The sequence below is a fragment of the Alternaria incomplexa genome, assembly GCF_024043165.1.
Source record: "Alternaria incomplexa strain BMP 0042 chromosome Unknown scaffold_3, whole genome shotgun sequence".
Classification (NCBI taxonomy): Eukaryota; Fungi; Ascomycota; class Dothideomycetes; order Pleosporales; family Pleosporaceae; genus Alternaria; species Alternaria incomplexa.
In genome coordinates, this window is record NW_026249852.1 from 1,015,428 (window position 1) to 1,043,211 (window position 27,784).

The window sequence follows — 27,784 nt, forward strand, 5'->3', positions numbered from 1 at the left end:
GAATGACCGTTGCAGAATCGTTCCTTGCCTCCAGAGGTAACAGTCGATGACAAGCAATGAGCGCGATCCCAGCCAGGATTGACAGTGCAATCTCATATCCGGGTGAGTAGCAATGAACTGAACGATGCGAGTATGGGAAGTTAGTGTACGAACCGGACGTTCGATATGTTCATAAACATACCTTGATCAAAGTACTTTTCCCAGCGCCAGGTTTCCCGTACACCCAAAACACGTTTCTGCTAGGATCGTCCAGCCGTAACCATTTCTTGAACTTGCTCTTGTGAATAGATTCAGACAGGTCACCAGCCCCATCGAATATCCAACCAAACGTGTCCTCATGCGCTCGCTTTACTTGATCGGCTCTACTCCGGATTTCTGGGAAGTAGAGTGCGTATAGACACTGCCTATTCGCCTGGGCTCCTTGTTAATCTTTGAGCCATCGCTGTAACTCTCTAACGAGCTCTGATGTAGCATTCGCGGTGTACGAGTTGTTTTCAGTTACTTTATAAACCCTGCTCAGGTGCTGCTCGATGATCTTCATATCATGATCTATCGAGAGATTGTGTGACGCTAATTTATCGCCAAGGTAATCCACATTGCGATCTATGTTCGGGATACGGGTCGTGACAATGTGTGTCTTGAGCTCTTCTGATAGTCGGTCAACTTTCGCCTGAGACTCGTACAGCTGGCGCTGCTTGCGCCATGCTTTGAATGCTACAGCCGAGGCACGAAGGAAGGTTCGGGGTCCTTTCAGTCGAAGCGAATCCAAGAGGGCTATGTGCTCGTTTATAGCGACCTCGCTTTGAACAGCAAGACTCTGGAGGATATCGCCGTTGTAGTTTTGCTGCAGGTCCGCAACATCTCGACGTAGGATCTCCACAGCTGCACGTAGATCTTCGTGGTCTTTGGGTAAGCCGTTGCGAGAAGTTTGGATCTCCTTCGCGGTTGCGATGATCTTTCGAGAGAGTTCGGCAATTTGTATAACATTGCACGCCAACGAGAAGGCAGCCACACCCTCCATAGAGAAGCGACAGTAATGCTGGTTCAAAAGTGGGAAGAACAATAGAGTTGTTTTGTGAATGTGCCGGTGTCTGGCAGGGATTTTCCACTGACATGACAGATGCCCTCTTGCCACTCACATGACAGCTGATCAGCAGCTGAGATGAGATTGTGGCTGCGGCACAGCATGAGGGGTCGGCATGTCAAGCGTTATGATACGACAACAATCCTTGCAAGCTGCATAGTCCTCCAGCCTGTCTGCTAATATAGATAGGTTCGTACTTTCTGACCTGTACCGCTACGCAACGCACTGCTAGCTTCGCGATTCCTAGCCATATGCTGGTGAGATCAGATATGCTAACAAGTAAGTGGACCCTCTTTCGTTCGAGTATCGCGTCAATAAGCACGAGCTGCTTGCGGCGACACGTTGCCGGCGATGTCATCGCACACTTCTCCGACTTTGTTAATGTCTAGAGTCTGCAGAAGGCGCGCTGATACCTATGCGGTTTAGGAATCGGGAATAAGAGAAAAGAGGAAGTCGCAATGCGACGCAGTCAAGGTTGCATGCAGGACTATCTGGAGGAGAGACCACACTGAACCCGCGCTAGTCCAAATGAGACCCGGCATGGAAGCCGCATCAATGAACGATTTAGCTTAGCCTCTTCAATGCTTCGAAGGGAACTCATCCTTACCATTATTCACACGTGATGAAACAAAGGACTCCGTTTCAAGATGGACTCTATGGGACGTGGTGTCGGAGGTGAAGACGGTAGAAAGGTTATCAAAGCTTAGAGAACCGTGGCTGGTCCGTTTAACGATCAGCCTGAGCTTCTGGTCACGGATGGAACGATACTCGAAAAGCTGATGTTGTACTTTCATTGTGCTCAAGGATATCTTTAGTGGCTCAATGACGCCTGCAATGCAATAATACCTGTGTAAATCCAGGCTAATGTACAGAATAATAATGCTCAAAACCTGGTAGATATACGTGAGATGGGTGTGATCGAGTGGTGGAGCAGGAGAAACATACCTTATCTCATAATTACCCGCTCTCGTCATGTAACGCACCCACTTTACACTGCTGTAGTTGCTCTTCTCAAACACCTTCAAGTATCGCACAAGTAGCCCCGAACTGGTGAACATCAACAAAGAGAAGCTCAGATTGAGCGGTGGTCGGGACCACGCCTTCTGGTTGGTCATGCTGGTCAGGCTGGCCTCAGCACTCAGCACAAACTCGCTTTGCCCTGTGAATCTCGGTATCTTCCAGACGATGTTGTTGTGCTCCGGTTCGTACTTGGCTTTGCCTTGTGACGTCCGCTCGGTAATGCGCGCCGTGTTGAGGGGTGTTGGTATCCGCACGACAACATTTGTCGCAAAAAGTTTGGAGCCATAGTTGGCGCGAATGGCGATGCTGTATTCGACCTTGGTCTTGCCAACTTCGTTGACAATGGCGTGCACCTTGAAAGGCAGGTTTACGTTCTCCGTCGCTCGGTAGCGCATCAGCTCGAACTCGCCGTCGGGCGGAACAAAGGATATTATCCTGTCCGCATCGAACTTGCCCAGCTTCACGCATTGATGGAATTGACAGTCTTCCAACGTCACACTTCCCGCTGCCGCTCTTGTAGCCTTCGCGCCTGCCTTGTTTCCAGACGGTTGTTGTAGATGATCTTCGCCCAGCGTTAGTCGGTCGTTGAGACCGAACTTGCACTCGGGTGTGCCCGAGAGATATGCGCGCATTATGATCTGTCCGTTCACGTCGGCTCGCAGTACTGTCCCCGTCGCGGACATGAGCAGGTTGACGTCCTCGATAACATCGACGAAGGCTTCGTTCTTGCGGTACTTGATGTCGGCCCGCCGCCAGGAAAGGGCACCAGTTGCCTGCATTGTAATCTTCGAGGAGTCCTCCTGTGATATTGTCAGCTGTTGTTGTTCTGGTCGCGCTCGATGGCTCGACGTGACTTACCATTGCCCTTTCCGACTTGACACCTTCAGTTGTAATGTACATCTTCAACGTGTCTGTCTCTGTATTCTGTGGGTATCCAAAATCCAGAATCTCGTCCAGTAGCTCATAGACCAGTACGAAGTTGTTCTTCACGGCCTCCTCGTCGAACTTGCCGAAGTAAGCCTTTCCCAATCCCACCAAACGGTACAGAAACTCAAAGACGAGCGCCGCATTGGCATTGCTCTTGGTCACGGCGACCAGGTATATGTTCTCGTGTTTGACATGGCTAAAGGTGGTGGAGCCAAGGGTGAGGATGGGCGAGCGTACTTGGGCGTTGGAGATGACCTGAATGCGGAAGACATCGGCAAGTCGCGGGCGGCAGTCGTTGCGGAAGGCGCGAAAGATGAGGTTCTCACCTTTTTGGTTGAAGATGAGAATTCCAGAGAGCATGGCAGCGACGTGGAAGGGGACAGCGGTTGTCGGCAGGGAATTGGCTGGCTTCGGCGTGTTGATGCTCGGAGCTCCACCCACCACGCCGCCGCGGGATTGAGCTTGGACCATCTCGCTTGTAGTGATTAGGGGTCTCAGGGACGGCTTGCATCCTCGTCGTAATCAGGGCGCGCCATCCAAGTATCAATCGAAGTAGCGATACAAGAGCTTCAGCAGTCTCTCATCCGGAGTGCTACGATCAATCTTATCTGTATTTAACGGCTAATGAAATATCTTAAACACACGCGCGCAGAGACAGGCGCTCCCTAGATATCGAGCGCAGCCTTCGTTCACATCGATACGGATTGAGTACGACATAGACTGTAGATTCTTTGATGGACTCGGCCCCTCAAAGGCTGCTGTGGGAATGACCTTGTAGCTTTTTCAGACTGAATTTCACCCCGTTCGCTCAACCATTAGTAGTATCAGACCATGGCTTGAGCGTCGGAAGTTTCTGCGGATCCAGCTTTGCCATCAAAGCAGTGTACTCCTCCGCAGTAAAGCTTCTCTTTATCTCCTCCATTCGCATACCAATGTCATGACGCTGGTGATATAGGGCTGCGTATTCTTCCTCCAACGTGGTAAACTGATTAGACGCAGGTGTACTAGGGAACTCGCCTCGAGGCTCTGGCGTCTCTTCTGTCGACATACCTGACATTGGACTACTGCGTCGTCATTATGCCTTCCGAGCAAATGTTCTCGAAATGTTACTTACCGCATACTTGACTCTTGAGGTAATTCGACGGTAGTCGGCACCAGACCTGGCGACTTCGACATGTTCTCCGGTCGATTCGGCTTTCGAGACCTGATTTGGTCTTCGAATTGGCCTCCTGAACTTGGCTGAGGGAGGAAGAAAGCTGTGGAATCTTGCGTATATGGCTGTGTTGTAGGGAAAGGCGTTGCACCGTAGGCACCAGGCTCAGGAGCTTGGCCATACCCAGAATACGCTGGACCTGATGTGATTTGAGGACTACCAAAGAATGAATCTGAATGGGGATGTGGGGGACGGTCATCCGGTATCGTAGGACATTGAGGTTCCGTACGCCGTGGATCTTGGACAAAGTTAGGACGGTCTCGACTGTTTCGTAGGGACTCCCCCTCACTTTTGCCGCGCCCGGTCATATTTTCGTTATACTCTTCCACCTTGGGGTTGTGCGTTCTGGGGATGAGCGGCTGCGAACTGTCGCTTTCAGGGGTAGAGGGCGCCGCAGTGGTTGAGCTCGCACGGGTCTGCTCTTGGAGGGCTTTCATTGCCTTGACTGGCGTCTATAAACGAAAGAAATCATTACACGCGGCATGTTATACTTCCTCCATTTCTGAATGACTATGTATTTGTCGTTGAAATCGCTCGCTCGCTTGCATTAGCTCACGTGCGGTGAAGTCTACAGCATCGCAATATGCGAACAACTGAGGATTTGGACCACTCGATTTCTAATATTTGCGCGTATGGACTAGAAGATAATACAGCCCCCGAGGCGTGCGCTTTACATGACATCGAGCGCCTCCAATAACCCGGAGATCTCCTCTACAACTTCTTCAACGCACTGTCCAGCATCTACAGGTATCACATCCGTCTCTGATACATCAGCCGTCTCCCAGATGGCCATTTGGCTCTCCACCATATTCTCTTTCATGTAGTGACCACCTCTTCCCTTAATTCGACGCACAAGCTCTTCCGGCTCGACTTGCAAGTCCACAAACACAACCCGTATCTTTTCATCCACCAAAACCCGGAACTCATCCCGGTATGACTTCTTCAAAGCCGAACAAGAGACTAATACGCGCTCGTGGCCTTCCTTGGTCACGGTATCGAGCGCTCGCTGTCTAACGCGCGCGAGCCAAGGGGCGCGAGCGACGTCATTGAGGGGAGTACCGGCAGCCATCGATACAATGGCCTCCTCTGTGTGTAGTTCGTCGCCCTCGATACAAGGTGCTTTGAAGCGAGCGTCGATGCGTCGTACGACAGTGCTTTTCCCGCTACCACAAGGCCCGGCAACTACAATGACAACGCGTCTCGTCGGCTTCGCGACTGGAGTAGTACGTATCTGCCAGGCAGCGTTCTGGAATTGTCTGACAAACGTCCTCACAAATGCAGCATCCAGTACAGGCGCTGTGTCAAGAGAAGGCGAGAAAGATCGGGCGACTGTTGTATCGTATGTACGTGAAGGACCGAAAGTATCCTTGTCGTACTTGGATGCGAAGAAGTCAGCAAGCTTGATAGGTGGGTTCGCTACCGCATCCTGATTGGACTCGCGAAGCCTGCGCACCCACTCCTTGGGTTCTACTTCATCAAACTGAAGGCCGGCTTCTCGAAGGGCAGGAAGTAGATCGTCGGTCCAAGAGAAGGCCTTTGCGTTGGTGACATTTGCCACTACGGATCCAGCGTCGCTGAGCGAGATCTCCGTCACGGCTTTTGCGATAACGTCGACTGGTGTCCAGCTTGGGAATTCTTGCAGTCGAGGTAGTGCGCCGATAGTAAGAGCGGACTGCATCATGAGAGGTATTGCTTCAGTTGAGTTCCACACGCCATGAACAGTGTCCGCAACGATCTGACCGACGCGCAGGACTCGCGCTTTGACACCGGTCTCCTTCGCTGCCGCCAAGCACAAGTGTTCGGCAACACATTTGCTCTGGGCATATCCCATACCCTGGGCCCAGTCAAGCTCGGCTAATCGCTCAGGCGTGCGCATATCGGGGCATCGTGCGACGGTACTGACCGAAGAACAAAAGTCGAAGGATGCAGGCTTGGTCGATGATGAAGCCAGGCAAAGGTCAATCAGGTGACGCACACCAGCAATGCAGTCCTTCTCAAATGACATCAGGTTCTTGTTGAAGTTGACGCTCCATGCGCAGTGAATAACACTGGTAAGACCTGAAGCAACACGCGCATAAGTCGTATCGTCTAAGCCGAGATGGGGCTCGGACAAGTCAGAAGGTATGGCTTGTATCTTCCTGCGTCCAGAGAGCGACAGGGTGTGGTACAACTTTCGCTGTATGAGAGACTCTCGAACCCGGCGAGCTGCAGTCGTGTAGTCTTTGGCTCGTACAAGACAGTAAACTGTGTCAACATCTGAGCGGTAGAGTAGTTGTACAAGGACATGAGCACCAAGCGAACCGGTCGCGCCAGTAAGCGCAGCTTGACGTCTAGCAATGGGCTCGAAGTTGCTGTATTGAGCAATAAGGTCTTGCATTTGCGCAGTGACCGACACAACTTGTTCCTCTTGCCCGGTGCGAAGACTGTCGAGATGTGCGGCGAGAGATGCAATAGAAGGGTGGTCAAACACCACATTCTGGCCGAGCTTCTTGTCACCGATATTGACGTTCTTGAGAATCTCCGTCCGGATTTGGATCGATTGCAGCGAGTCCAGGCCTAGCGAGAAGAAATCTGTTGTACGTTCGATTTCGCCTGCCTGCGTCAACTGTTTGGCCAGGACAGTACGTAAGAAATCCTCAAGTTCCGGAACATTCAACGTTTTGAGATCTCCTTGAGCTGATGCAACGGCGTCGTATGCGTGTTCAATCTCATTGGCATATTGCTTGTAAAACTGTTGCCTTATCACACTGCCTTTGTCGGTACGCGGAAATTGACAGCCATATGGTAGGATCTGAACCATGTCCCTGGATATCCTGGCGTACGCTTCGGCCGTTCGATTCGCCGCTTCAATAACAGGCCAGATTTCATCCACGACTTTCGATTTCGGCATGCCCTCGATTGCTGGGACAACAAGAACGCCAAGGTATGGTCGACCTGAACCAAAGACAACCGTCTCAGTTACAGCTCGATGGGACCGGATCGTTCCTTCCATCATGACTGGATTGAACTTTTCGCCATTCACCAATACGATTGTATCATCGAGACGCGCAATGTATTTCCATGCCTTCTCAATCGTAGGGTGCGGTTCGAACAGGTCTTTCGTGGCGTAACTGCCATCTGGTAGGTTCGAGGCGACCTTGGCTGGCCAGCCCGGCAGGACCGTGCATTCATAGAGATTGGGTCCGCGTGATACCCATCGAAGATACGGCGATAGTTTCGGTGACTCGCGAACGTAGTTCCATACCTTGTCGTCGGCAGGTCGGAAGGATGTCATGAGTTGGCCTACTTCAGTGCTGTTCATCGTAAGCTTGGCTCGGCTGTAAGTGATCACATGAAACTTACGCCCCATAGTGGCCGACAAGATTGACGCCGCTGTTCACCAATAGGTCGCCCAGTGCGTCTGGGCAGGCACTCCCTCCGTACATGACGATCTTGAGTTGCTTCAATAGCTCGATCCCCTCATCTGTCTCAGAGAGAAGCTTGAGCGCATAAGGCACACCATAGAAGATCTCAAATCTATGCTGCCTCAATATTGTAGCCAGATAAGACTGGGTCAGGGGCAGGTCGGCGTTGTAGATATGGATGGATTTGCCGCTGTATATCGCGCGGAAGAAGTTGCAGATGCCGTGATTATGATACAGGGGAAGGGTAATGAATGCTTTCATATCCATACTAATGGCATAATTGGCGATTGCACTTCTCTGTGGCTGGTATATTGGCTTCGGTAATCCGGTAGAGCCTTTCCTCACATTAGCTCAAACACTAACAGACTGTCATATAGAACATACCACTAGAGTGTATAATGTAGATGATATTCGAGGCTTCGACTGTATGGTCGAGTTGGTAGTCAAGGCGGGTGTCTGCATGGACTTCAACAGGAAAGTTGTAAGTGTCAGGCCTGGCAATTTCGCCGATCTGCAACCCTGGTATGGCTTTCTGAGCATCGATTGCAGATTGCGCATATCGTGAATCCGCCAGCAGATAGGTGGCTCCGGTGGTGGTGATAAGAGAGTCGATAGCTGCTTGAGATATACGCGTTGAAAGGAAAAGTACCGTATGGCCGAGTTTGGTAAGCGCGAGCATCGAGACAATGTAGTCCATGTTACTTGGTCCCAGAACGGCTACTGTGGTTGGCATCTCCGCAGAACTCGATCTTGTAGGGATGAAGGTCTGATAGTGTCGAGCTACTCTGTACGCGAAGACGTCCAGCTGCTGCATGGTATAATCCGCGAAGTCAACCCCAGAGCTCGGATACGATACGATGGTGACATGAGGGTCACGACGCGCGCGATGCCGGACGAGCGCATCGACTGTTTCTATCGAGGATTCGTCCGGTTGAAGGAGGTCGTCTCGCGCATGTCTGAATGTGGATGGTGTTGTTGACGGCCGTAGTGGCGCAGGGATAGCTATCTGCGCTGGTGCCATAGTGATTGTGGCTTGTAACAAAGGCTCGCTCGAAGAGATAGGAAAGAGAGGCTGTGCTTTGAGTTCAAAACCGATGATAATCGTGGAATTATTATCTGTCGGTTCTTCCTGTGCAGCTGCGTTCCCCGGTTTCGACCACAACGTTGGGGTGAGGTGGAGACTTGCATACCTGCATACATCCGAGGGGCGGAAACGCTTTTGATTTGACCGGATTCTCGTTAGCTTCGGAAAACCATCCGCGAGGGAGCTGATTAGATGATTGTCGTGATCGGGCTTGGTGCAAGAACTACTTTCCCCGCAACTAGCTTTCTCCAGGAAACCGAAAAACCGGGGTGCCACATGTTTCTCCGCAATCCAACCGCCATCACCATGGTGTGCCGCGACCAGTGTCATGTGTATAAAGCTTGTGGCATCCGACATTGCTGATAATCATCGCATCCCGGGTTTCGCGTCAACCTGGTATACTTCATTCCTCTTTTCTATTCATCGCAATGTCTCCATCAATGGACAAACACGAAATCCAATACATCGATGAAAAGGCAGACTCCATCGATTCATCCAAGCCGCATCAGATCGTCAAGATCGACAACTTCCAAGTTTTGGGTCTGGCACCTGAAGATGCGGACTTTTACATCAACTACACGGAAGAGAAAAGGAAAAGAGTAATCCACAAGGTAAGGAAACCGCCGATGCTGTGCGTCGAGTGACCCGCTGATCATTTGTAGGTCGACATTCGCTTGGTGCCGATGCTTGCAGTCCTTTACCTCATCTCCCACATCGATCGAGCGAACATCGGCAATGCGAAGATTGAGGGCATGGTCACAGACCTGGGTCTTGACGGTGTGCAATGGAACATCGTGTTATCAGTGTTCTTCGTGCCGTACATTCTTCTTGAAGTTCCATCCAACATTCTCTTGAAGAAGTTCAAGCGTCCATCGTACTATCTCGGCATACTCATCGTCTGTTGGGGTATCATCATGACCATGATGGGTGTCGTGATAGGCTTCGTCGGTTTACTGATTACAAGAATCCTTCTCGGGGTGTTCGAGTAAGTTTACGCCACAGCGTGATGTTTCTGTGCTGACGAGATACAGAGCTGGATTCTTCCCAGGCGCGATTTATCTCTGCTCTTACTGGTACATGCCAAAGGACCTTGCGACGAGGATCTCGTACTTCTACTGTGCTTCGGCATTATCTGGGGCGTTCAGTGGTCTGCTTGCTGCGGCCATCGCCAAGATGGATGGTGTCGGGGGTTATGAAGGCTGGAGATGGATATTCATCTTGGAGGGGATTGTCACCGTCGCCCTCGGTGTATCGTGCTTCTTCCTCCTGATCGACTCTCCTGCGTTGAGCGGACGGTGGTTGAAACCCGACGAGATCCGCTTCCTCGAACTCCAACGATTCATCAAAGACGGCGGAAGATTTGGAGAGGAGCAAAAGGAGGGCTTCAAGTGGAGCGACTTGAAAGCCGTGCTATGCAACTGGCGCCTCTATATGCAAGCATACATCCTGCTTTGCATATCGGCATGCTCATATGGTATGTGTAACTCGCAACACGACCAGACACTGGCTAACTGTACGCAGGGACCAAGTTCACCTTGCCTACCATCACAAAGAGTATGGGTTTCAACAACACTAACGCCCAGCTGATGACGGTTCCACCATATGTGGCTGGTGCTTTGAGCTCCATCTTCTTTGCGAAGCTCTCGGACAGGTTTTACTGGCGTTTGCCGTTCGTTGCCATCCCTCTCTCCTTCATCTTCATCGGGTACGCCGTAGTCATCTCATTCGATGGTGATCTGGGTGGCAACATCGGCCCGGCATTCTTCGCTATCATCCTGACGTGTATGGGCATCTACCCCATTCAGCCGGCCGGAAGTAGTTGGGCAGCCAACAACCTTGCTCCATCGTCCCGTCGTGCTATCGGCGTTGCTTTCAACATCTGCGTCGGTAACATCGGTGGCGTCATCGGCAGTTACATGTACCTGGAGAGCGAGAAGCCCAAGTACTACACTGGCTTCGGACTGTCGCTCGCGTTTGGTGTGACCGGTTTTATTGTCGCTTTCCTTCTGGAGCTGTCGTACAAGTGGGGCAACGCGAAGAAGGCGAAGCTTAGTGAAGACGAGATTCGGGCGAAGTACACGGACCAGGAGCTCTTGAACATGGGAGACAAGTCGCCGTTATTCCGGTACACTCTGTAAAGCAAGGTCATCAGCTTTAGTTGCAAACGTTCGATAGCGGCCGAAGGATCGATGCCGCACGTAGACCGAGCATCGAGTTCCGCGGAGCTTTCTCGTGAGCTCAGTGACCGCGGGTATTCTACGGTCAATTCAATATTAAAATTTACCCTGAAGATATACATATCTTCTGTTTGACAAATGTGATAACCTTGAGTGTGTTGTATACTTCAACATCAATCTTCCGTCTCGCGTCCGTGAACTCCAGGAACACATAAGCCATCACGATGCGTTATTGACCCAGACTGATATATCGTCCACTTCGGGAAAAGGACCGAAAGCAGAGGCATCGAGGTCAAGCCAGTCAGTCGTCTGCCAGTCATCGAGAAAGTTCTGCAACCCTGGCGTGGTCATGTCCATCGGGCTACCAAAAAGTGGCTGCCAGTTTTGCAAATCCGGTTCCTGTATCGCATCTCCATCCAAAGGCGGTGGGATTCCGCCATTGACGGCAGCTGATGATGCTAGTACTGGCTCCCGATGTGGTATGGCTGTTTTTCTCTTTGCTTCTGTGCGGAGTTCCTGCAGGATGATGCTGTATCGTCGCGAGGGCGAGTTCGACGCTGTTGCCTGGGCGAGATGTTGCAAACAGCTCTCGGCTTGATCTAGGATACCGCGAGGATCCTCAGCTGAAGCTGTGGCATGGGTACTCTGTTGAATAGCCCACACATAGACCACTACCAAAGCACAGAAACAGACGTAGTGGGTCCACCAAAACGCATGGAACAGCCGACCTTCCCGCGCCATACGATCAACTGCTTCCAACACTGATCTTGCCGCTGCAATGCACTCTGTGAGACTGTCTTGGGCAAGACTAGTCATCTCTACATTGCTACGCCTGGCATTCTTGAGGAGAAACGGGCGATGGGCTAGAATTACAGCATGACAGTATGACAGTTTGAGTGCGGTTGCCTGCCGTCGGAACGTAGGAATGAGACTGCTAGGGTTGACGGCGCCAAGGAAGGGTGGTAGCGATGCTTTCCACTGGCGCAACTCTGCCCCAAGGCGATGAGAGGCTGCAAGTCGGACCTGATCCGGCACCTGATAACGGATTGATCAGTAGGTTGAGCTGGAGGGTGTGATTTGCTAACGTACTGGTTTGATCGAATACACCTCTCGGGATATCTTTTCAGCAATTTGTGCCAGCCGCGCATGATACACGAGCGATTCTATGTGACAGTCGTCTGTGTTCGTAGTGTTTGGACCGGTGCTGGTCATGTCTTCGTCATTGACAGCGTCGGGGAAATCTTGGTCGATATCTTCATCGTGGTAGTGTCTGGGCCGCCCGAATATGACACCAAGATATTTGTCCAGCGTATAAGCCACCCAAAATGTGCGCTTTCTACACTGTTCACCTATGTAGTCGCGTTTGGGGGCATTAGCTTGACGTTTACGATCGTCTCTGCGATGCAAACCCAACGCTGAAATAATCTGTAGGGCATGGCCAAACGTATACCACGCTTGGTTGAAGCGACATGACATGAGAAGGTACAGGACCTGTATAAGCCTGCATTGAGCTGACTCAAGCTTTGGAATACCAGTCTCGGATTGTGTAAGTCGAGATGCCTCAGAAAAAAGCATGTCACTCTGTGACTGCATGTCGGCTTGAGGTGCTGGTGAAGGACCACTTTCGCTGCTCGTCTTTTCTTCATGAAACGAGGCAATGGCTAGTACAGACAGGACCACTGCAGTTTTAGCACGACCAATATCTACAACAAGAGGTATTGTAAGTAAAATTAAAAAGGGTCTTCAATCAGAGTGATACATACCATGAAAGAGGGTTTGGTTGAGTTCTGCGTTCTTAGACACAGTTTCTAACCAACATTCAACAGTTGGTCTGTGTAACAGCCGATATGTCGCAATGCACACATCAAAATATAGATGAAGAAGCTGGCGACTACGGTCCAGGGATGGCATCTGCGGTTGGCCACTCTCCAGGAAGGGCTTGTCACCAGCACTCATGAGTAGTTGGCGGTCTTCGTTGGAGCCTATCACGACTTGACTGCTTTCTTTGTTGGAGATGCGCCGCCATGCACGACTCAAGAATGAGAGACCAGACGTTGAGTCAGAGTACTGCCCAGCTGCGATCTCAAGTCCAGGGGAAGCTCGCGAAGGAGGCTCCGTCTCTTCCCCAACGCGATGGTTGCTGCCTACAGCCATACTTGGTGCGACACTAAGTATAGCATGAGGATAGCCTGGAACAGACATGGTACGCTGAGGGCTAGCAACGGCGGGACCAGAAGGGCGCGGGGAGACTACCTTGCCTCTCAGGTAGACGGCTTCGTACTGGCATGTTAGACCCCGGCGGATACAGCTCGCACACGGCTGGTCGCCGGAGCACTTTGATTTCCTCGCCTTGCACACATCGCATGCTCTCGTGACTTTCACCAATCGTTGCCTGGTATTGCTGGTGCCCGGCGCGACATCAAGGCTCCGCTTCTGTGGTACCGCCGTGTTGCTGGGTGTGTTTGACATGGCGGAGTGAGAAAGAGGCGGGCACATTTCCGAGAATCCGTGCGGATAATTTAGCTCCGCTCGCCAACCTCCCCATTGCAATCCCGAGGCACTTGACGGAACCCGGATGCCTTAGTCCAGCCACTGCACGAATTGGAGGTCATCACAGGATGTAGTGCCGCGCATCCCGCTGGGTCCTGTCCTTGCCCTGGTGTGGTCATTTGATGATGCCTTCTCCGTCTCCGGTTCCGACAGTGTTCCGACAGCCTCGCGCCTTCGGTACCTAGGTAGTCATGGAAGATTTACTATGGATGTATATATCGACCAGATGGCAGTGCGTCCTGTCGAGACATCGCACACTATCTCTGCATCATACTGCATACCCCTAAACCCGCCCATCTGATCCCACCTAGGCGTTATAGTATCGCGTCACGCTACAGCAACCATGCCTCTCCCCACACACTTCACCCTCAACACAGGCGCGCAAATACCGGCCGTGGGCTTCGGCACATGGCAAGCAAAGCCTGGTGAAGTTGAGCGCGCCGTCGAGACAGCGCTCAAAGCAGGCTACCGTCACATCGATTGCGCTGCCATCTACCGCAACGAAGCTGAAGTGGGTGATGGCATCACGAGGAGCGGTATTCCTCGCTCCGACATCTTCCTCACTGGCAAGCTCTGGAACACCAAGCATGCACCCGAAGATGTAGAGGCAGCACTCGATAAGTCGTTACAGGACCTTGGTGTCGAGTACCTGGACTTGTTCTTGATGCATTGGCCTGTGTATGTTCATATCTTGTCTCGCCGCACGCACAATGTACTAACATAATCACAGTGCCTTCAACGGTGCTACAGGGAAGTGGTTCCCATTGTGTGATAGCGGCGTCTTTGACCTTGCCGACATCGACCCTGCCACAACCTACAAGGCCATGGAGAAGCTGCTCGACACTGGCAAGGTACGCGCTATTGGCGTATCTAACTTCACCGTCAATCGCCTCAATGACCTTCTTTCCAAGACCGATGTTGTGCCGGCGGTAAACCAGATCGAAGCACACCCGTACCTCCAACAGCCTGCCTTATTCGACTTCTGCAAGAGCAAAGGTATTCTCATCGAAGCTTATTCACCCCTCGGAAACAACCAGACGGGAGAGCCACGCACAGTCGACGACGAGCTTGTGGGCATAGTGGGGCAAAGATTGGGCATGGACGGCGGCCAGCTACTTGCGAGTTGGGGCATTCAGCGCGGCACTGTGGTGCTGCCTAAAAGTGTTACACCCAGCAGGATCAAGAGCAACATGCAAGTCAAAGAGCTACCGAAAGATGCATTCGATGAGCTGAGCGGGCTGGAGAGACACAAGCGTTTCAATGTGCAGTCGCGATGGGGATTCGATATATTTGAAGAGCTAGGCGAAGAGGAGGTGCGGAAAATCGCACAAGATTGCGCAGAGGAGAACAAAACGAAATTTACAGTATAGATAGGTAAACTCATGTACTCTGATCACGCCGTGAAATCCAATACCATCGAAAGGTTTCAGAAACAGAGCTACGAGAAAACAGGATCAGAATTCGTGGCTTACTTCCTCACAGAGTCGCGGAACTTGATACGCATGACGGTCTTATCAATAGGCCGCGAGGTGATGGACATCGTCTGTTCATAAGTTAGTCTCGTAATCACTGCGACGGACGATAAGATAGCTTACGTTGATCAACTTGGACTTGGTTTTGTACTTGCCCATCTGGTCCATGATAGGCTGACCGGCTTTATCAGTCTCAATCTCTCCAAGCCCAACCTTGACAAAGTCATATCGTCTCATCACACATGCGAGAATGACTCGGGCTTCCATATTGGCGAGTTCTTGACCAATGCAATTACGAGGTCCTCGCTCAAACGCTCTCCATGCGCTGATGGGGATCTTGCTATCGCCCGTGGTCGATCCGTCGACCTCAGTAGAAGCGCTGCTTGTATCCGAGTCGCCGACCCAGCGCTCGGGGACGAACTCATTTGCTGTCTCTCCGTAAACTTTGGGGTCTCGTTGGATGATATGATGGCAGATGTATATGACGCAATCGTCGACAAGCACTTCCTCTCCGTCCGAGGTGCTCAATTTGAAGTTGTTGTGAGACATTCGGGCAGAAGCTGCTGGGGGCCACAGTCGCAAAGCCTCTTTGATGCATGCAGAGGTGTATTTGAGCGCTTTCATAGTTTCATCTGGCCGTTTGAGGAATACATCGTGTGGTTCTGCGTCACCGAAAACGGCATCGTGCTCCGCGCGGATCTTCGCGAGGCGATCCGGGTGTATCGAGAGGGCGTAGAACAACCTCTGTAGGAGAATCGAGGTCGTATCATGCCCTGCGAAAAGGAATGATTTGATTTGATCCGCAGTACTTTGCAGGATATAAGGAGTGAGTTCATCAGTACCTTCCAGCGCTAGCGCAAGTACCGATCGGTCTTTCTTCTCCTTCGTATGTCGCGCTGACTTGATGTCTGCAAACTTCTCCACGACACACGCCTTCACGGCCGAGTCCAGTCGTCGGCTGTAGATATATTTTTTGGCGAGCATTACCGGGTTCAACCAGGATGCCATAAGACCATTGTCCCCAGCATATACATTCTTCAGCGTGCGGAAGTCTCGGACGATGGGATGGACATGTTCACGGTCGCCCTGGGCCTTGCAATCAATATTAGTAACTAAGCCGCCGATGATATCAAACGTGACATCAGTGCAATACCCGTCCATCTCGGCCGCGACACCGGAGGTTGCCAAAGCGTCCAGCCTTTTCATAAACGTTTGCGTTTTGTCAACCATAACAGGAAGCAACGAAAGCAAATGCTGCGGCGCGAAGCCTGGGTTGAACGTCTTGCGAAGCCCTCTCCAGGATTCGCCATTCTCGCTGATCAGGGAATACCTCCCAATCAGGTCCCCCATGCCCCCTTGAAGAGTCGGGGATTTGGTAACGCTGTACTGCTGCGTCTTGCTGGCTCTGGAGATCTGCTCCGCCATCGCATGGGACGCAATGAGGAGAAGCGGAAGCTGTACAGGCCTCGTATCGAAGAACATGTATTCTGGGCTGCCTTGAGCCTTCCATATGTTTTCAAACACATAGTCTGGCTGCTATTAGTGGTGACCATGGAGAGGGATGTAGATCCTACCTGGATGAGCGGTACTACTTATGTTCTTGTATTCTGCCGCGATATGGCCGAGATGGCCAAAGAGAAAACTCGATGGCAGCTTACTGGGGATGTGCGCGAATCTCTTGAAGCGCCATTGGCTTATCTGGAGGTACAGCAGCCACACGACAGCAGGTACCAGCGCTAGTACGGCGTACGAGGGATACGACATGACTGAATGAAGCAAAGCCCCATATGCTTTGTCAATATAGAGATGATTAGTCCGTTGTAGTCAGCTGGGGTGCTTTTGTTGGTGCGGTGTGAGGCTGGGAGCTTACTGTAGGCTCCCGGGTCGTGCTCGGGCCCTCGGCGTTAGATGAGAAATCCAAGTATCGATGATGTAGACAGGGTCCGGACGAAACGTCCAGCGAAATCGCCGTGCCCGAGACTACGCGCAGTATATGAGGACACGGATACGGCCGTTACCTATGGATCATCCACACAGCAAATCCCATCATGACCGTCTTTGAAGCCATACCGCAACCATCCCAGGCGCGTCTAGACGCCTCGCTCACCGACGCGCCGCTGGACACGGAGAAGCTCGTGTCGCAACAGTCTGCAACACCCCAAGAGAAGGCCAAAACGGTGCTGTACCTGGCCTATGGCTCGAACCTGTGCAATGAGACCTTCCGAGGCGTGCGCGGTATCCGTCCACTTTCACAGGTCAACGTACTTGTTCCCTCGCTGAGATTGACCTTCGATCTCCCTGGCATCCCCTACAAAGAGCCCTGCTTCGCCAACACAGCACTGCGGGTGCCGGACGCGCAAGACTACCACAAAGATCGATGGCACAAGGGCCTGGTGGGCGTTGTATACGAGGTGACGCTGTCCGACTATGCGCACATCATTGCGACGGAAGGTGGAGGCAGCGCCTACGACGATATCTTGGTTGACTGCTACGCGCTACCGCCCTCCGACACAGTCCCCACCGCGCCCGATTCGAAGCCCTTCAAAGCGCACACGCTCTTCGCCCCCATTGTCGACAGCGAGAACAGAGTCCGAACCACCGACCGCGTAAAGCGCCCCGACCCAGGCTATGCGCAGCCTTCGGCACGATACCTCAAGCTCATAACCGACGGCGCCGCGGAATGTAATCTTCCAAACGAGTATCAGGAATACCTACACAATATACGCACATATACCATCACGACCAAGAAGCAAGAAATGGGAAAGGCTATCTTCCTGGGCATTTGGATGCCCTTCGTCATGTTCATCTTTGCGATGGGAAGGAAGCTGCAGGATAAAAAGGGAAGGTCGCCTTGGTGGCTAGCTAAACTCAGTGCCATGATCTTTGCGGGCATGTGGGTTAGCTATGATAGCGTTTTCAAGAAAACTTTCGGTGATGGAGAAAGGACGATAGGCGACTCTACATTGCCAGTAAGCGATACTAGAAGTAGGAGGATTTCTTCCACTCGACAAGATGCGGAGAGTGAGGGTCTGCTGGAAGAGTTCGTGGAGACCATGTACGAGCCGCGAGCAACTGGGCAAAAACGCGAGCTTCGATGAGATATTTCCACCTAGACTAGCATGTAGAAACGACGGACAATATACCCATGCGGCATGAACATTTCAGGCACGATTTTCATGCGCCAGTAAAACGCGTTCGCATGGAGCGCATCTGCCTTGCAAGTTCAATCTAGGATCCACCCTCTAGCTAGAGGTTCTCCATCATCCCAGCAGAAAGCGGCGAACACCGATAATCCCCGTCAGCCTCCGACGAAAACTAGTCTTACAATCAAAATCTTTACAGAAGACCGAAATCTGATTTACGAGAACCTTTTTATTCAAACCCCCCAGTTTGCAAAGTCCCCTACTCAAAGAAACCACAATGTGCAAATCAGCCACCCACGACTTCCTCGCGGACCTCCCAAAATGCGAACACCACCTCCATCTCGAAGGCTGCCTCAGCCCAAGCCTTCTCTTCACTCTGGCCTCTAAGAACAACATCACTCTGCCATCACCATCTGAAGATGTCGCTTACACTTCGCCCGCGACACTCACAGAACGGTATTCGCATTTCACGAACCTAGACGATTTCCTGGCGTACTACTACCGCGGCATCGCAGTCGTAGTGCATGAAGAGGACTTTGAGATGCTAGCTTGGGAATACTTCACAACAGCAGCTCGAGACGGCGTCTGCCATGCAGAAGTTTTCTTCGATCCACAAAGTCACACGGAGCGAGGCATCGACTTTGATGTCGTGGTACGTGGTTTCAATGCTGCAAGGAAACGAGCGGAGAAAGAGCTGGGGATAACGAGTTGTCTGATCATGTGTTTCCTGAGGCACATGCCTGTTAGTTCAGCTGCGGAGACTATGGCAGCCGCTGTCAAGAGTGGGCACTTTGATCTTCAGGGTGGAGACGGCCAGGAGCGCGCTATTACTGGTCTTGGGCTGGACTCGTCAGAGGTTGGGTTCCGTCCGGAGCTCTTTGTGGATATGTATCTTGAGGGTGAGAAGAGGGGGTTGAGAAGAACAGCTCACGCGGGTGAAGAGGGGGATCCGACGTACATCAGCGGTGCACTCGACGCACTACACGCTGAGCGCATCGATCACGGTATCCGTCTTACCGAAGATGCTGAACTACTTGGTCGGGTAGTGAAAGAGGAGATACTCCTGACGGTTTGTCCGCTGAGCAATGTCTGTCTTCAAGCTGTGGAAAGCGTTGGCCAAGTACCCATCAGGACGTTCCTCGAGGCAGGGGTCAAATTCAGTATCAACAGTGACGACCCAGCGTACTTTGGTGGATACATTCTGAACAACTATTGCGCGGTGCAAGAGGCTTTCAACTTGAGTATGGAGGAATGGAGAACAATCGTTAGTAATTCTATCCACGGCAGCTGGATAGGGGGAAAGCGGAAGTCTGAGCTGCTGGGTCTGCTCGAGGCTTGCATGAGCAAACATGCTTAAGTGTATTCGTACAAGAGTTGAGGCACGAAGGGGGCGAGGAGGTTGTCAGTGGGACTTCAGAGGCCAGTATGCTAGGTGATCGGTTATTGAACACCGTCTAGCTCTTCTATAGTCTTTCGATGCGTGGTAAGACCTTCAGCGAAGAGGTCCTAGGTGCCCTATCATTTAACTCTAGTTACTCAAGAATTCTGCGAAGGTCACCTAGCTTTACCATAAATATAGCGATGTACTTGAGCGTACGACGATAGTGGCGTACACTAGTCGATCGTTGGAGAGAAGCTGAGATCGGGTCTGTATCAAGTCAGCACCACTCCGAGAACAGTCATGGTGTCTCCCCATACACGTTTTCCAATAACACACATAGACGCGTCTTCTAAAGTGCCCTTTTGATTCTGTTCATTGCTCGTGGGTATCATATCCTTCCATACACAGTCTTAACCGTCTAGTCCGAGTCGTCGCTGACATCCATCTCCATCTCCGCGTCCGAGTTCTCATCCTCCTCTTCTTCGTCACGCCCCCTCTTCTGACCCTTGGCGGCGTCTTGTGCATTGACCGGAACTGCTTTCTCGGGTGCGGTACCGAAGCCTGCGGGCTGTGCAGACGCTTGTTCGGGCTCGTCTTCGCGCTCCGGCTCGGGCATCTTGTAGGTGCCGTCTAGCTTGGCTACTGTGTCGGACTTGGTCTTTGCGTATGCGATTTGCTGACTAGTGTCAGCATAGTTCCGTGGTTCGTGGGATCGAGAGAAGACGCACCATGTCCTTGCCAAAGAAAGTGAAGCCCTGTAGAGCGCGCATAGCCTGTGTTGAGGAATCGACGTCGCGGAAGACAACGTGCGCCTGGCCTCGCATCTTCATGGTCTTGAGCGCGACAACATCGAGTATGACGCCATATGTCGCGAACAGCATGTACAAGTTCCGCTTAAGGTCTTCTTTTTGTAGCTTGTCGGGAAGGTTGCGCACGTATAATCTGCTTGATGTCAGCATATACGCCGTGCACTGGGATGTAGGTCGACTCACGTGCGATTCGGGATTCCCTCTTTGGAGACGGCGACAGTGCCTGGCGGTCCTCGCGCCGAAGTAGCCATGATGTGTGGAATGCAGCTGCTGGGCGTCGGTGGTGAGGGCAAGCTCCCCGCAGAAAAGCGCGGCCAAGCCAAAATGTTCGGGGACGTGCATCGTCGCCGCCGCGGTCCCTGGAACGCGAACGGCAGTCGCGAACCACGCGCCCACCACCTTCACCGTCTAAAAGAGGAGGACTGCGGTATGGACTTTGGGTCGCTTACCTCACGAGAGCTGTGGAGTATCCACTAACGCCAGCAATCGCCATCTTACATCATCCATCATCCATCCTCGTCGCAACACCCCAATCACGCCGCTACACGCACGACTTCACCATGGCATCACCAGCTGTTCTGAGCCCACGGCCGAACCCGCCCGGCGCAGCGTTCCAAGATGGGGCCAAGACTAGAACCCTCGCGCTCCCAAGTCACACGACCAAGCCCACGAAGTCACCAGCTGTACCGTCCACAGCCCCAGCAGAAGACAGAGGCATGGATCTCGCCGAGCAGATGAACGACCGGGTGCGCAGCCAGTTCGTCATGGGCCAGAAACTAGGAGAAGGTACCTATGCGGTAGTCTTCCAAGCCCACTACGTCAACAACCCCAAGAAGCTCGTCGCCATCAAGAAGATCAAGCTCAACGCCGAGTACCCCAACGGAATCGCCCCAGACGCCCTCCGCGAAATGCAATTCCTCTTCGAGATCGACCATCCCAACGTAATCAAACTACACGACGTCTTCTCCAGCAAGGACCAAAACCTGTCCTTCGTACTCGAACATCTGCCCCTGGGAGACCTGGAGGCGCTCTGGAAGAACAAGGAAATCACATACACAAAGGCGGATATCAAGTCATGGATGAACATGCTGTGTCAGGGAATCTGGTTCTGCCACGAGAACTTCGTCCTGCATCGCGATATCAAGGGTAGTAACGCCCTGATTGCCGCCGACGGAACAGTCAAGCTTGCCGATTTCGGTCTTGCGCGGAGTTTCGCAGATCCAGGAACGAAAATGACTACCATGGTCATTACACGCATGTACCGTCCGTTGGAGTTGCTGTACGGCTGCTCGCACTACGGCGGCACAGCTGACATGTGGAGTATCGGAGTCCTAATGGCAGAACTCTGTATCCGCAACTGGTTTCTCTACTCCGACACCGACATCCAACAAGTCGCCACCATCTGCGAGAAGTTCGGAACGCCGACCGAGGAAACCTGGCCCGGCGTATCTTCCCTCCCATACTACGTTGCGCCTGAGAAGCAAACCGGCCCACAGGGTTCTACAGCCTTCCGACAGACACGTCCTCGCGTGTGGTGGAAACAACAGTTTCCTGCCCTGGGAGACGACGGCTGCGACTTTATCAAGGGTTTATTGACACTGGATCCGGCAAAGAGGTACACGGCTCGCAAAGCGCTAGAGGATAAGTGGTGGACCAACGCACCCCGGCCCACGAAGAAAGAAAACTTGCCCAAAGAAGGCGGTGGGGCAAAGGCCATGGGAGAGGATCTCAAGCGGAGAGGCGGAGAGATGCCTACCAATGGTCGCGCCGACAAGGTAGCTCGGAAGCTCGACTTTGGCTCCATGGGGTAGATCATTCTATCCAAGGGGAAAACCTAAACACCCTGGAGCCTACATTGACGCTAGATCTTCTCGTTTGCTTGTTTTTGTCCTAGTGTAGGCTACAGGCCTGGTCAGTGTCTTCCTTGTAGCTTGTAGGAGGTGTGGCTGCGTTCCGGCTTCTCCCGATCAAGTGGTTCGATCGAGTGGATCCCTTGGATCTGACATGGCGTTTGGGCGTTTGGAGCTCGGTTCAAGGGAACCTGCATACGGGTAGGGCCTTCCGTTTAGACTAGGCTAGCTATGCTGCATTTCTTGGAGTCTGGGGCTGGGTGGTGGTAGCTTTGTTTCGGTGTATCAACTACCGAAGTTCATTATACATGCGATACTGTACACGTCCGTCCCATGTATACTTTAAAGCGACTAAATATTTATTTTTCGACCTCCTCCTGCAGCAATGTAGTAATAACCATGATGTTAAGCAGCCTTTCTTTACTGCGTTATGACCTGATGTAGACACTGTGCTATGGCATGTCTTGTAAATATACCGGGACAAAACCTACTGGATACCTTCTAGGCCTATGATCTGCTGAACATATATCAAGTAGAAATGCGATGCATGCTTTTGGGCAGATTGAAAACTGGGTGCATAGGATAAGAGAATCCTTTTGCGTTTTGTATAGCACGATCATTATTCATGTGGAAGCGACGCAAAGCTTCAGAAGTTGTGTGGTTCAATGTTCACAGGCACGATCAGAAGGAACAGATGGACGTTTTTGAAGTTGAAATGGCATCCCAGCGCCGTAATTCGTTACTATCTAATCATGTCCATTCTTGGATTTCATAACTCTCATAAACAAAGCAAACTATCCAAGCGATATGCTCACTTGACGAGCTTGCAGACCAAGTCGCCAGAGTCGACCGAGTCACCCTCACGTACTGACAGGCCACTGACCTTTCCAGAGTGTGGTGCGGAGATGACCATCTCCATCTTCATGGCGCTCAGAATAGCAACTGGGTCACCCTTCTTGACCTCGCTACCATCGTGGACACGGACCTCGACCAGGACACCGGACATGGGTGATCCGACTTGGCTGCTGTCTGTGGGGTCGGCCTTGGGTCGCGAAACGTTCTCGATAGCCGCGTGTTGGTCCTCCACGGTGACGGTACGGGTCTCACCGTTCATCTCGTAGAAGACTTCACGCAGACCGGTCTGCTCGGACAGGGGACCGATGGCGAGGAGCTTGAGAATGAGAACCTTACCCTTCTCAAGTTCGACGTGGAACTCCTCGCCGATCTCTGGGCGCGACAAGAAGTAACGAGTAGGCAGAACGGAGAGATCTCCGTACTTGGTGGTCCACTTCTTGTAGTCCTCAAAGACCTTGGGGTACATAATGTACGATGCAACATCGCACTCTGTGGCGTCACCCCACTTAGCCTTGAGGTCAGCCTTGATCTTGGGGATATCAACGGGCTCAAGGTAGAGACCAGGGCGCTTGTCCATCTTCCTTCGCTCGCGGAGAGCTTGCGAGCGGAGGGGCTCGGGGAAACCGCCGTATGGCTGACCCATGAGTCCCTCGAAGAACTCCAGGACAGAGGATGGGAAGTCGAGTTGGTCAGCCTTGGCTAGGACGTCGTCGTAGGAAAGCTTGTTGGAGACCATGAATTGAGCCAAGTCACCAACAACCTTGGAAGTGGGAGTGACCTTGACAATGTCGCCGAGCAAGTCGTTGGCCTGCTCGTACGCCTTCTTGGTCTGAGCCCATTGCTCACCAAGACCTTGCTGCGATGCCTGGAAGATCAAATTGGTAAGCTGACCTCCGGGAATCTCGTGCTCGTAGACTTCGGGGTCGGGTCCGGTAAGACCGGCCTCGAAGGGTGAGTAGAGGAGACGGAGCTGGGCCCAGTATGCGTCCAAGTTACGGATCATGTGTGCGTCCAGACCAGCGTCGAAGTCGGTGCCCTCGAGAGATGAGAGGATGGCACCCATGCTAGGCTGAGAAGTCATACCCGACATACTGTCGATAGCGGCATCAACAGCGTCCGCGCCAGCCTCAGCGCAGGCAACCATAGATGCAACACCAGTTCCGGCAGAGTCGTGAGTGTGCACGTGGATAGGGAGATCGGGGTACTTCTCGCGAATGGTACCGATCAAGAGACGGGCGGCACGGGGCTTGAGTACACCAGCCATGTCTTTGATACCGAGGATGTGCGCTCCCATCTTGACGATCTTGTCGACTACATCCAAGTAGTACTCCAGGTTGTACTTCTTCTTGGGGTTGAGCATGTCACCACTGTAGCACACGGTACCCTCAGCGACACCACCAGCCTTGAGGACCGCCTTGACACCAACCTCAAGCTGCTCAACGTCGTTCAGCGCATCAAAGACACGGAAGATATCGACACCGTTCTTCTTGGCCTGCTCACAGAAGTGGAAGATGGCGTTGTCGGGCAACGAAGAGTACGCAACACCGTTCGCGCCGCGGAGGAGCATCTGGAATGGAATGTTGGGTACGAGCTTGCGCATCTTCCTCAGACGCTCCCAGGGATCTTCATAGAGGAAACGCATGGCGACATCGAAAGTAGCGCCACCCCAGCACTCGAGAGCCCATGCGTTGGAGAAGGCATGGCTGGTCTCCTTGGCGATGTTGAGCAAGTCAACAGTTCGGACACGAGTGGCGAGAAGCGACTGGTGGGCATCACGCCATGTGGTGTCCATGATCAAGCAACCCTTGTTGGCGCGAACAGCCTTGGCGAATCCCTCGGGACCGTCCTTGAGAATGACGTTCCTCCATCCCTCGGTGCAAGGCGCGGAGGTGTCAACCTTCTTGCCGTTGTTGTCGTGGATGGCCGGGATGGGGATGACGCCCTTGAACTTGGGCTCACCAATCTGGCCCTTGATCTGACTGCCGTTGACAGCGAGATCACCGAGATATGCGAGAAGCTTCTGGGCACGGTTCTGGGAGCCGATCAAGTCGAAGAGAGCGGGAGTGTCGTCGATGAAAGTTGTCCAGCATTGACCGTCGACGAAGGTGGGATGTGTGAGGAGCTTGATCAAGAAGGGAATGTTGGTCTTGACGCCACGGATACGGAACTCAACTAGAGCACGCAGCATCTTTCGGCGGACGATCTCGTATGTGGAACCGCGGCAAGAGCACTTGACCAACATAGAGTCGTAGTGAGGGGTGATGATGGCTCCGGCGAAACCGTTACCACCGTCGAGACGGACTCCGTTACCACCGGCAGAGCGGTACACCTCGATCTTTCCAGTGTCAGGCGCGAAGCTCTGAGCGGGGTCTTCTGTGGTGATTCGGCATTGGAAGGCAAAGCCTCGTGTGGAGATGTGGTCTTGGGTCAGGCCAAGCTGCTCAAGAGATGCGCCTGCTGCGATCTGAATTTGTGCCGCAACAATGTCGATACCGGTGACCTCCTCGGTGATAGTGTGCTCGACCTGGATACGGGGGTTGATCTGACTCAGAGTTAGTCTATGCTTCTCTTGAATACTTCGTAAGGCTTTCATACTTCTATAAAGTAGTAGCTAGGTAGAGAATTAGCGAAATCCATCATAAGAGTAGTAGTGGAAGCACGTTAATCTAGGAAAAAACCGAACACCCTGGAGACTACATCAAGATGGAACCTCGTAAGGTGGGTGACTTGACGTCGATGTAGGCTCCAGGGTGTTCAATTTTCTTCTTGAACGAGGTGGTGTGGTGGAGTGTGGTGGGATGGGATATATAACATACCGGTTTTGCTGGTCAACCAAGAACTCGGCAGTTCCGGCGTTCCTGTACTTGACGCTCTGAGCGAGCCTGACAGCGTCGGCAAGGATAGCATCACGAGTCTCAACTGGAAGGTCCTTGGCGGGAGCAATCTCAACGACCTTCTGGTGACGGCGCTGGACACTGCAGTCACGCTCGTAGAGATGGACGACGTTGCCCTGGTTGTCACCGAGAAGCTGGACTTCAATGTGCTTGGGCTTGTCGAGGAAGCGCTCGACGAAGACGGTTCCGTTACCGAAGGCCGACTTGGCCTCTGAAGTGGCGCGCTCGAACGAGTCCTTGAGCGTCTCTTGCTCGCGTACTACACGCATACCACGGCCACCACCGCCGAAAGCGGCCTTGATGATGATGGGAAAGCCATACTCGTCGGTAAAGGCCTTGACATCCTCAAACTTCTCGACGGGCCCCGGGGTTCCTGGCACAACGGGGACGTTGCACTTGACGGCGAGTTTTCGCGCCGAGACCTTGTCGCCGAGCGCGTCGATGGTGTCGGGAGAGGGGCCCACGAACTAAAAGCAAAAGTAAGCATGAGTCGCATATTGCATGGGTGGGAAAAAAAGGCCATGGGCGCTGCGGTGATCGGCGCCGGGCTGCTTGGTGATCGGCCCCGCCAATGCCTCATCTCGCGCGGGAGCGATAGGCTCAGCAGCGGCTGATAGGCAGCGGCGACCCCTCCACGCAGCTCCGTCATAGCGTAAACAAAGCGGTAAAACTCACAATGAGGCCAGCCTTCTCGACGTTGCGCGCGAACTCTGCGTTCTCCGATAAGAAGCCGTAGCCCGGGTGAATCATGTTCACGTTGTGCTCGACCGCGATCTTGATGATCTCATCGCCCGCCAGGTAAGCACCGACAGGCGTGTACTGGCCGCGGGCGCCAATCTCGTACGCCTCGTCGGCCTTTTGCCTGTGCATGCTGAGGCGGTCCTCATGGCTGTAGACGGCCACGGTGTGCAGCGACAGCTCGTGCGCTGTTCGGAAGATACGGATGGGGATTTCTCCTCGGTTGGCAACTGGCAGAGCTGTTAGAGCGCCGAAGAGCGAGGAGTGAGCCATTGTGCTCGGCCAACGTACCCAGCAGCTTCTTCAGCTGCATGATGGAGCTGCTCGCACGCAGCTTGTGGTGGACCGAGTTCCTGTGGGGGTGGTGCTCGCCATGGTCCTCGTCGAAGTCGTTCTCGTCAATGGCCGACGAGGCGTTCTGGTCAACTGCAAGCGTCGTCATGCTGGATGACGGCTGTGTGTATTGGGGTAAGAGAGGGGGAAGAGGTAGTGAGAGAGAGGAGGAGAGGGGGAGGTCTGAAAGGCGCAGAAGAAGTAGGATACAGCGCCAATTTATTATGGTACCGACTATCGGATATCCAGGGTCTGCTACTTGCTACGACTCACTCGCTCAACCATGTGCAGAGCGCGAGTTTAATCCCAAAACAGATCCACACAGCCAAGCCAGATGGAAACACGCTGCAGAGACCCCGTCGGCCACCTGAAAAGCAACCAAGCTAACCATGGATAGCTGCATGCCACCACCTGGCCAGAGCTCCCTCGCGCGGGGAGATAATGGAGGGGCACTGACAAGGTTCGCCGACGGAACCACCCCGTGTGCGACACGATTGAAATTGTCACCGTCGTCACAGGCCCTGCCCCACCGCGTACCAGAATCTTAAACATGTATAAAACCTTTTTGCTCTACATATCCCACGCCCACTAAGCACGTGGGGCGCCTAGCCAAAGCCACACGCACCTCGTCCGGTGTCGTCGACGCTCAATGAAACCTTGACCGCTACCCACTCTGACCCCTCTGGCAAGCCATTCGCGAGCCCATTCCATCTCCATCCCAGCTGCCAGAGCAGTGTCTACCGCATCGGAGAAAGCTCGGCATCGCGGAAAAATGTCGTGCTTATCCAGCGCTTTCCTTCGGCGTAGGTTCCTCTACCGAGCTCCTTATGGCCGTCGAGGGCAACCTCGC

At 52.8% G+C, this 27,784-nt stretch overlaps 10 protein-coding genes across 10 annotated transcripts; 5 read left to right on the forward strand and 5 right to left on the reverse strand.

The window, feature by feature from the left end:
• Window positions 1-424: 424 nt before the first annotated feature.
• On the reverse strand, window positions 425-3,391 carry J4E90_002729 (uncharacterized protein; the record flags this gene model as incomplete). The annotated part of the gene is made up of 3 exons (XM_051432305.1): window positions 425-1,091; window positions 2,030-2,904; window positions 2,963-3,391. The coding sequence occupies 3 exons, from the start codon at window positions 3,389-3,391 to the stop codon at window positions 425-427; spliced, it is 1,971 nt and encodes a 656-aa protein (XP_051293727.1).
• Window positions 3,392-4,914: 1,523 nt separating this feature from the next.
• Window positions 4,915-8,669, reverse strand: J4E90_002730 (putative NRPS-like protein biosynthetic cluster; the record flags this gene model as incomplete). Its single annotated transcript, XM_051432306.1, has 3 exons — window positions 4,915-7,537; window positions 7,587-7,983; window positions 8,033-8,669. The coding sequence occupies 3 exons, from the start codon at window positions 8,667-8,669 to the stop codon at window positions 4,915-4,917; spliced, it is 3,657 nt and encodes a 1,218-aa protein (XP_051293728.1).
• A 503-nt stretch (window positions 8,670-9,172) lies between these two features.
• Window positions 9,173-10,870, forward strand: J4E90_002731 (uncharacterized protein; the record flags this gene model as incomplete). The annotated part of the gene is made up of 4 exons (XM_051432307.1): window positions 9,173-9,343; window positions 9,395-9,717; window positions 9,764-10,206; window positions 10,254-10,870. 4 exons carry the CDS (start codon window positions 9,173-9,175, stop codon window positions 10,868-10,870), a joined length of 1,554 nt encoding a protein of 517 aa, XP_051293729.1.
• Window positions 10,871-13,802: 2,932 nt separating this feature from the next.
• J4E90_002732 (uncharacterized protein) lies at window positions 13,803-14,829 on the forward strand (the record flags this gene model as incomplete). The annotated part of the gene is made up of 2 exons (XM_051432308.1): window positions 13,803-14,137; window positions 14,190-14,829. The coding sequence occupies 2 exons, from the start codon at window positions 13,803-13,805 to the stop codon at window positions 14,827-14,829; spliced, it is 975 nt and encodes a 324-aa protein (XP_051293730.1).
• A 98-nt stretch (window positions 14,830-14,927) lies between these two features.
• J4E90_002733 (uncharacterized protein) lies at window positions 14,928-16,695 on the reverse strand (the record flags this gene model as incomplete). The annotated part of the gene is made up of 3 exons (XM_051432309.1): window positions 14,928-15,002; window positions 15,055-16,460; window positions 16,506-16,695. The coding sequence occupies 3 exons, from the start codon at window positions 16,693-16,695 to the stop codon at window positions 14,928-14,930; spliced, it is 1,671 nt and encodes a 556-aa protein (XP_051293731.1).
• Window positions 16,696-16,979: 284 nt separating this feature from the next.
• J4E90_002734 (uncharacterized protein) lies at window positions 16,980-18,029 on the forward strand (the record flags this gene model as incomplete). Its single annotated transcript, XM_051432310.1, has 1 exon — window positions 16,980-18,029. One exon carries the CDS (start codon window positions 16,980-16,982, stop codon window positions 18,027-18,029), a length of 1,050 nt encoding a protein of 349 aa, XP_051293732.1.
• Window positions 18,030-18,351: 322 nt separating this feature from the next.
• On the forward strand, window positions 18,352-19,431 carry J4E90_002735 (uncharacterized protein; the record flags this gene model as incomplete). Its single annotated transcript, XM_051432311.1, has 1 exon — window positions 18,352-19,431. The coding sequence occupies one exon, from the start codon at window positions 18,352-18,354 to the stop codon at window positions 19,429-19,431; it is 1,080 nt and encodes a 359-aa protein (XP_051293733.1).
• Window positions 19,432-19,873: 442 nt separating this feature from the next.
• On the reverse strand, window positions 19,874-20,515 carry J4E90_002736 (uncharacterized protein; the record flags this gene model as incomplete). The annotated part of the gene is made up of 3 exons (XM_051432312.1): window positions 19,874-20,131; window positions 20,184-20,397; window positions 20,448-20,515. 3 exons carry the CDS (start codon window positions 20,513-20,515, stop codon window positions 19,874-19,876), a joined length of 540 nt encoding a protein of 179 aa, XP_051293734.1.
• Window positions 20,516-20,824: 309 nt separating this feature from the next.
• J4E90_002737 (uncharacterized protein) lies at window positions 20,825-22,075 on the forward strand (the record flags this gene model as incomplete). The annotated part of the gene is made up of 1 exon (XM_051432313.1): window positions 20,825-22,075. The coding sequence occupies one exon, from the start codon at window positions 20,825-20,827 to the stop codon at window positions 22,073-22,075; it is 1,251 nt and encodes a 416-aa protein (XP_051293735.1).
• Window positions 22,076-22,925: 850 nt separating this feature from the next.
• On the reverse strand, window positions 22,926-27,043 carry J4E90_002738 (uncharacterized protein; the record flags this gene model as incomplete). Its single annotated transcript, XM_051432314.1, has 5 exons — window positions 22,926-25,511; window positions 25,565-25,580; window positions 25,786-26,330; window positions 26,539-26,831; window positions 26,893-27,043. 5 exons carry the CDS (start codon window positions 27,041-27,043, stop codon window positions 22,926-22,928), a joined length of 3,591 nt encoding a protein of 1,196 aa, XP_051293736.1.
• Window positions 27,044-27,784: the final 741 nt, after the last annotated feature.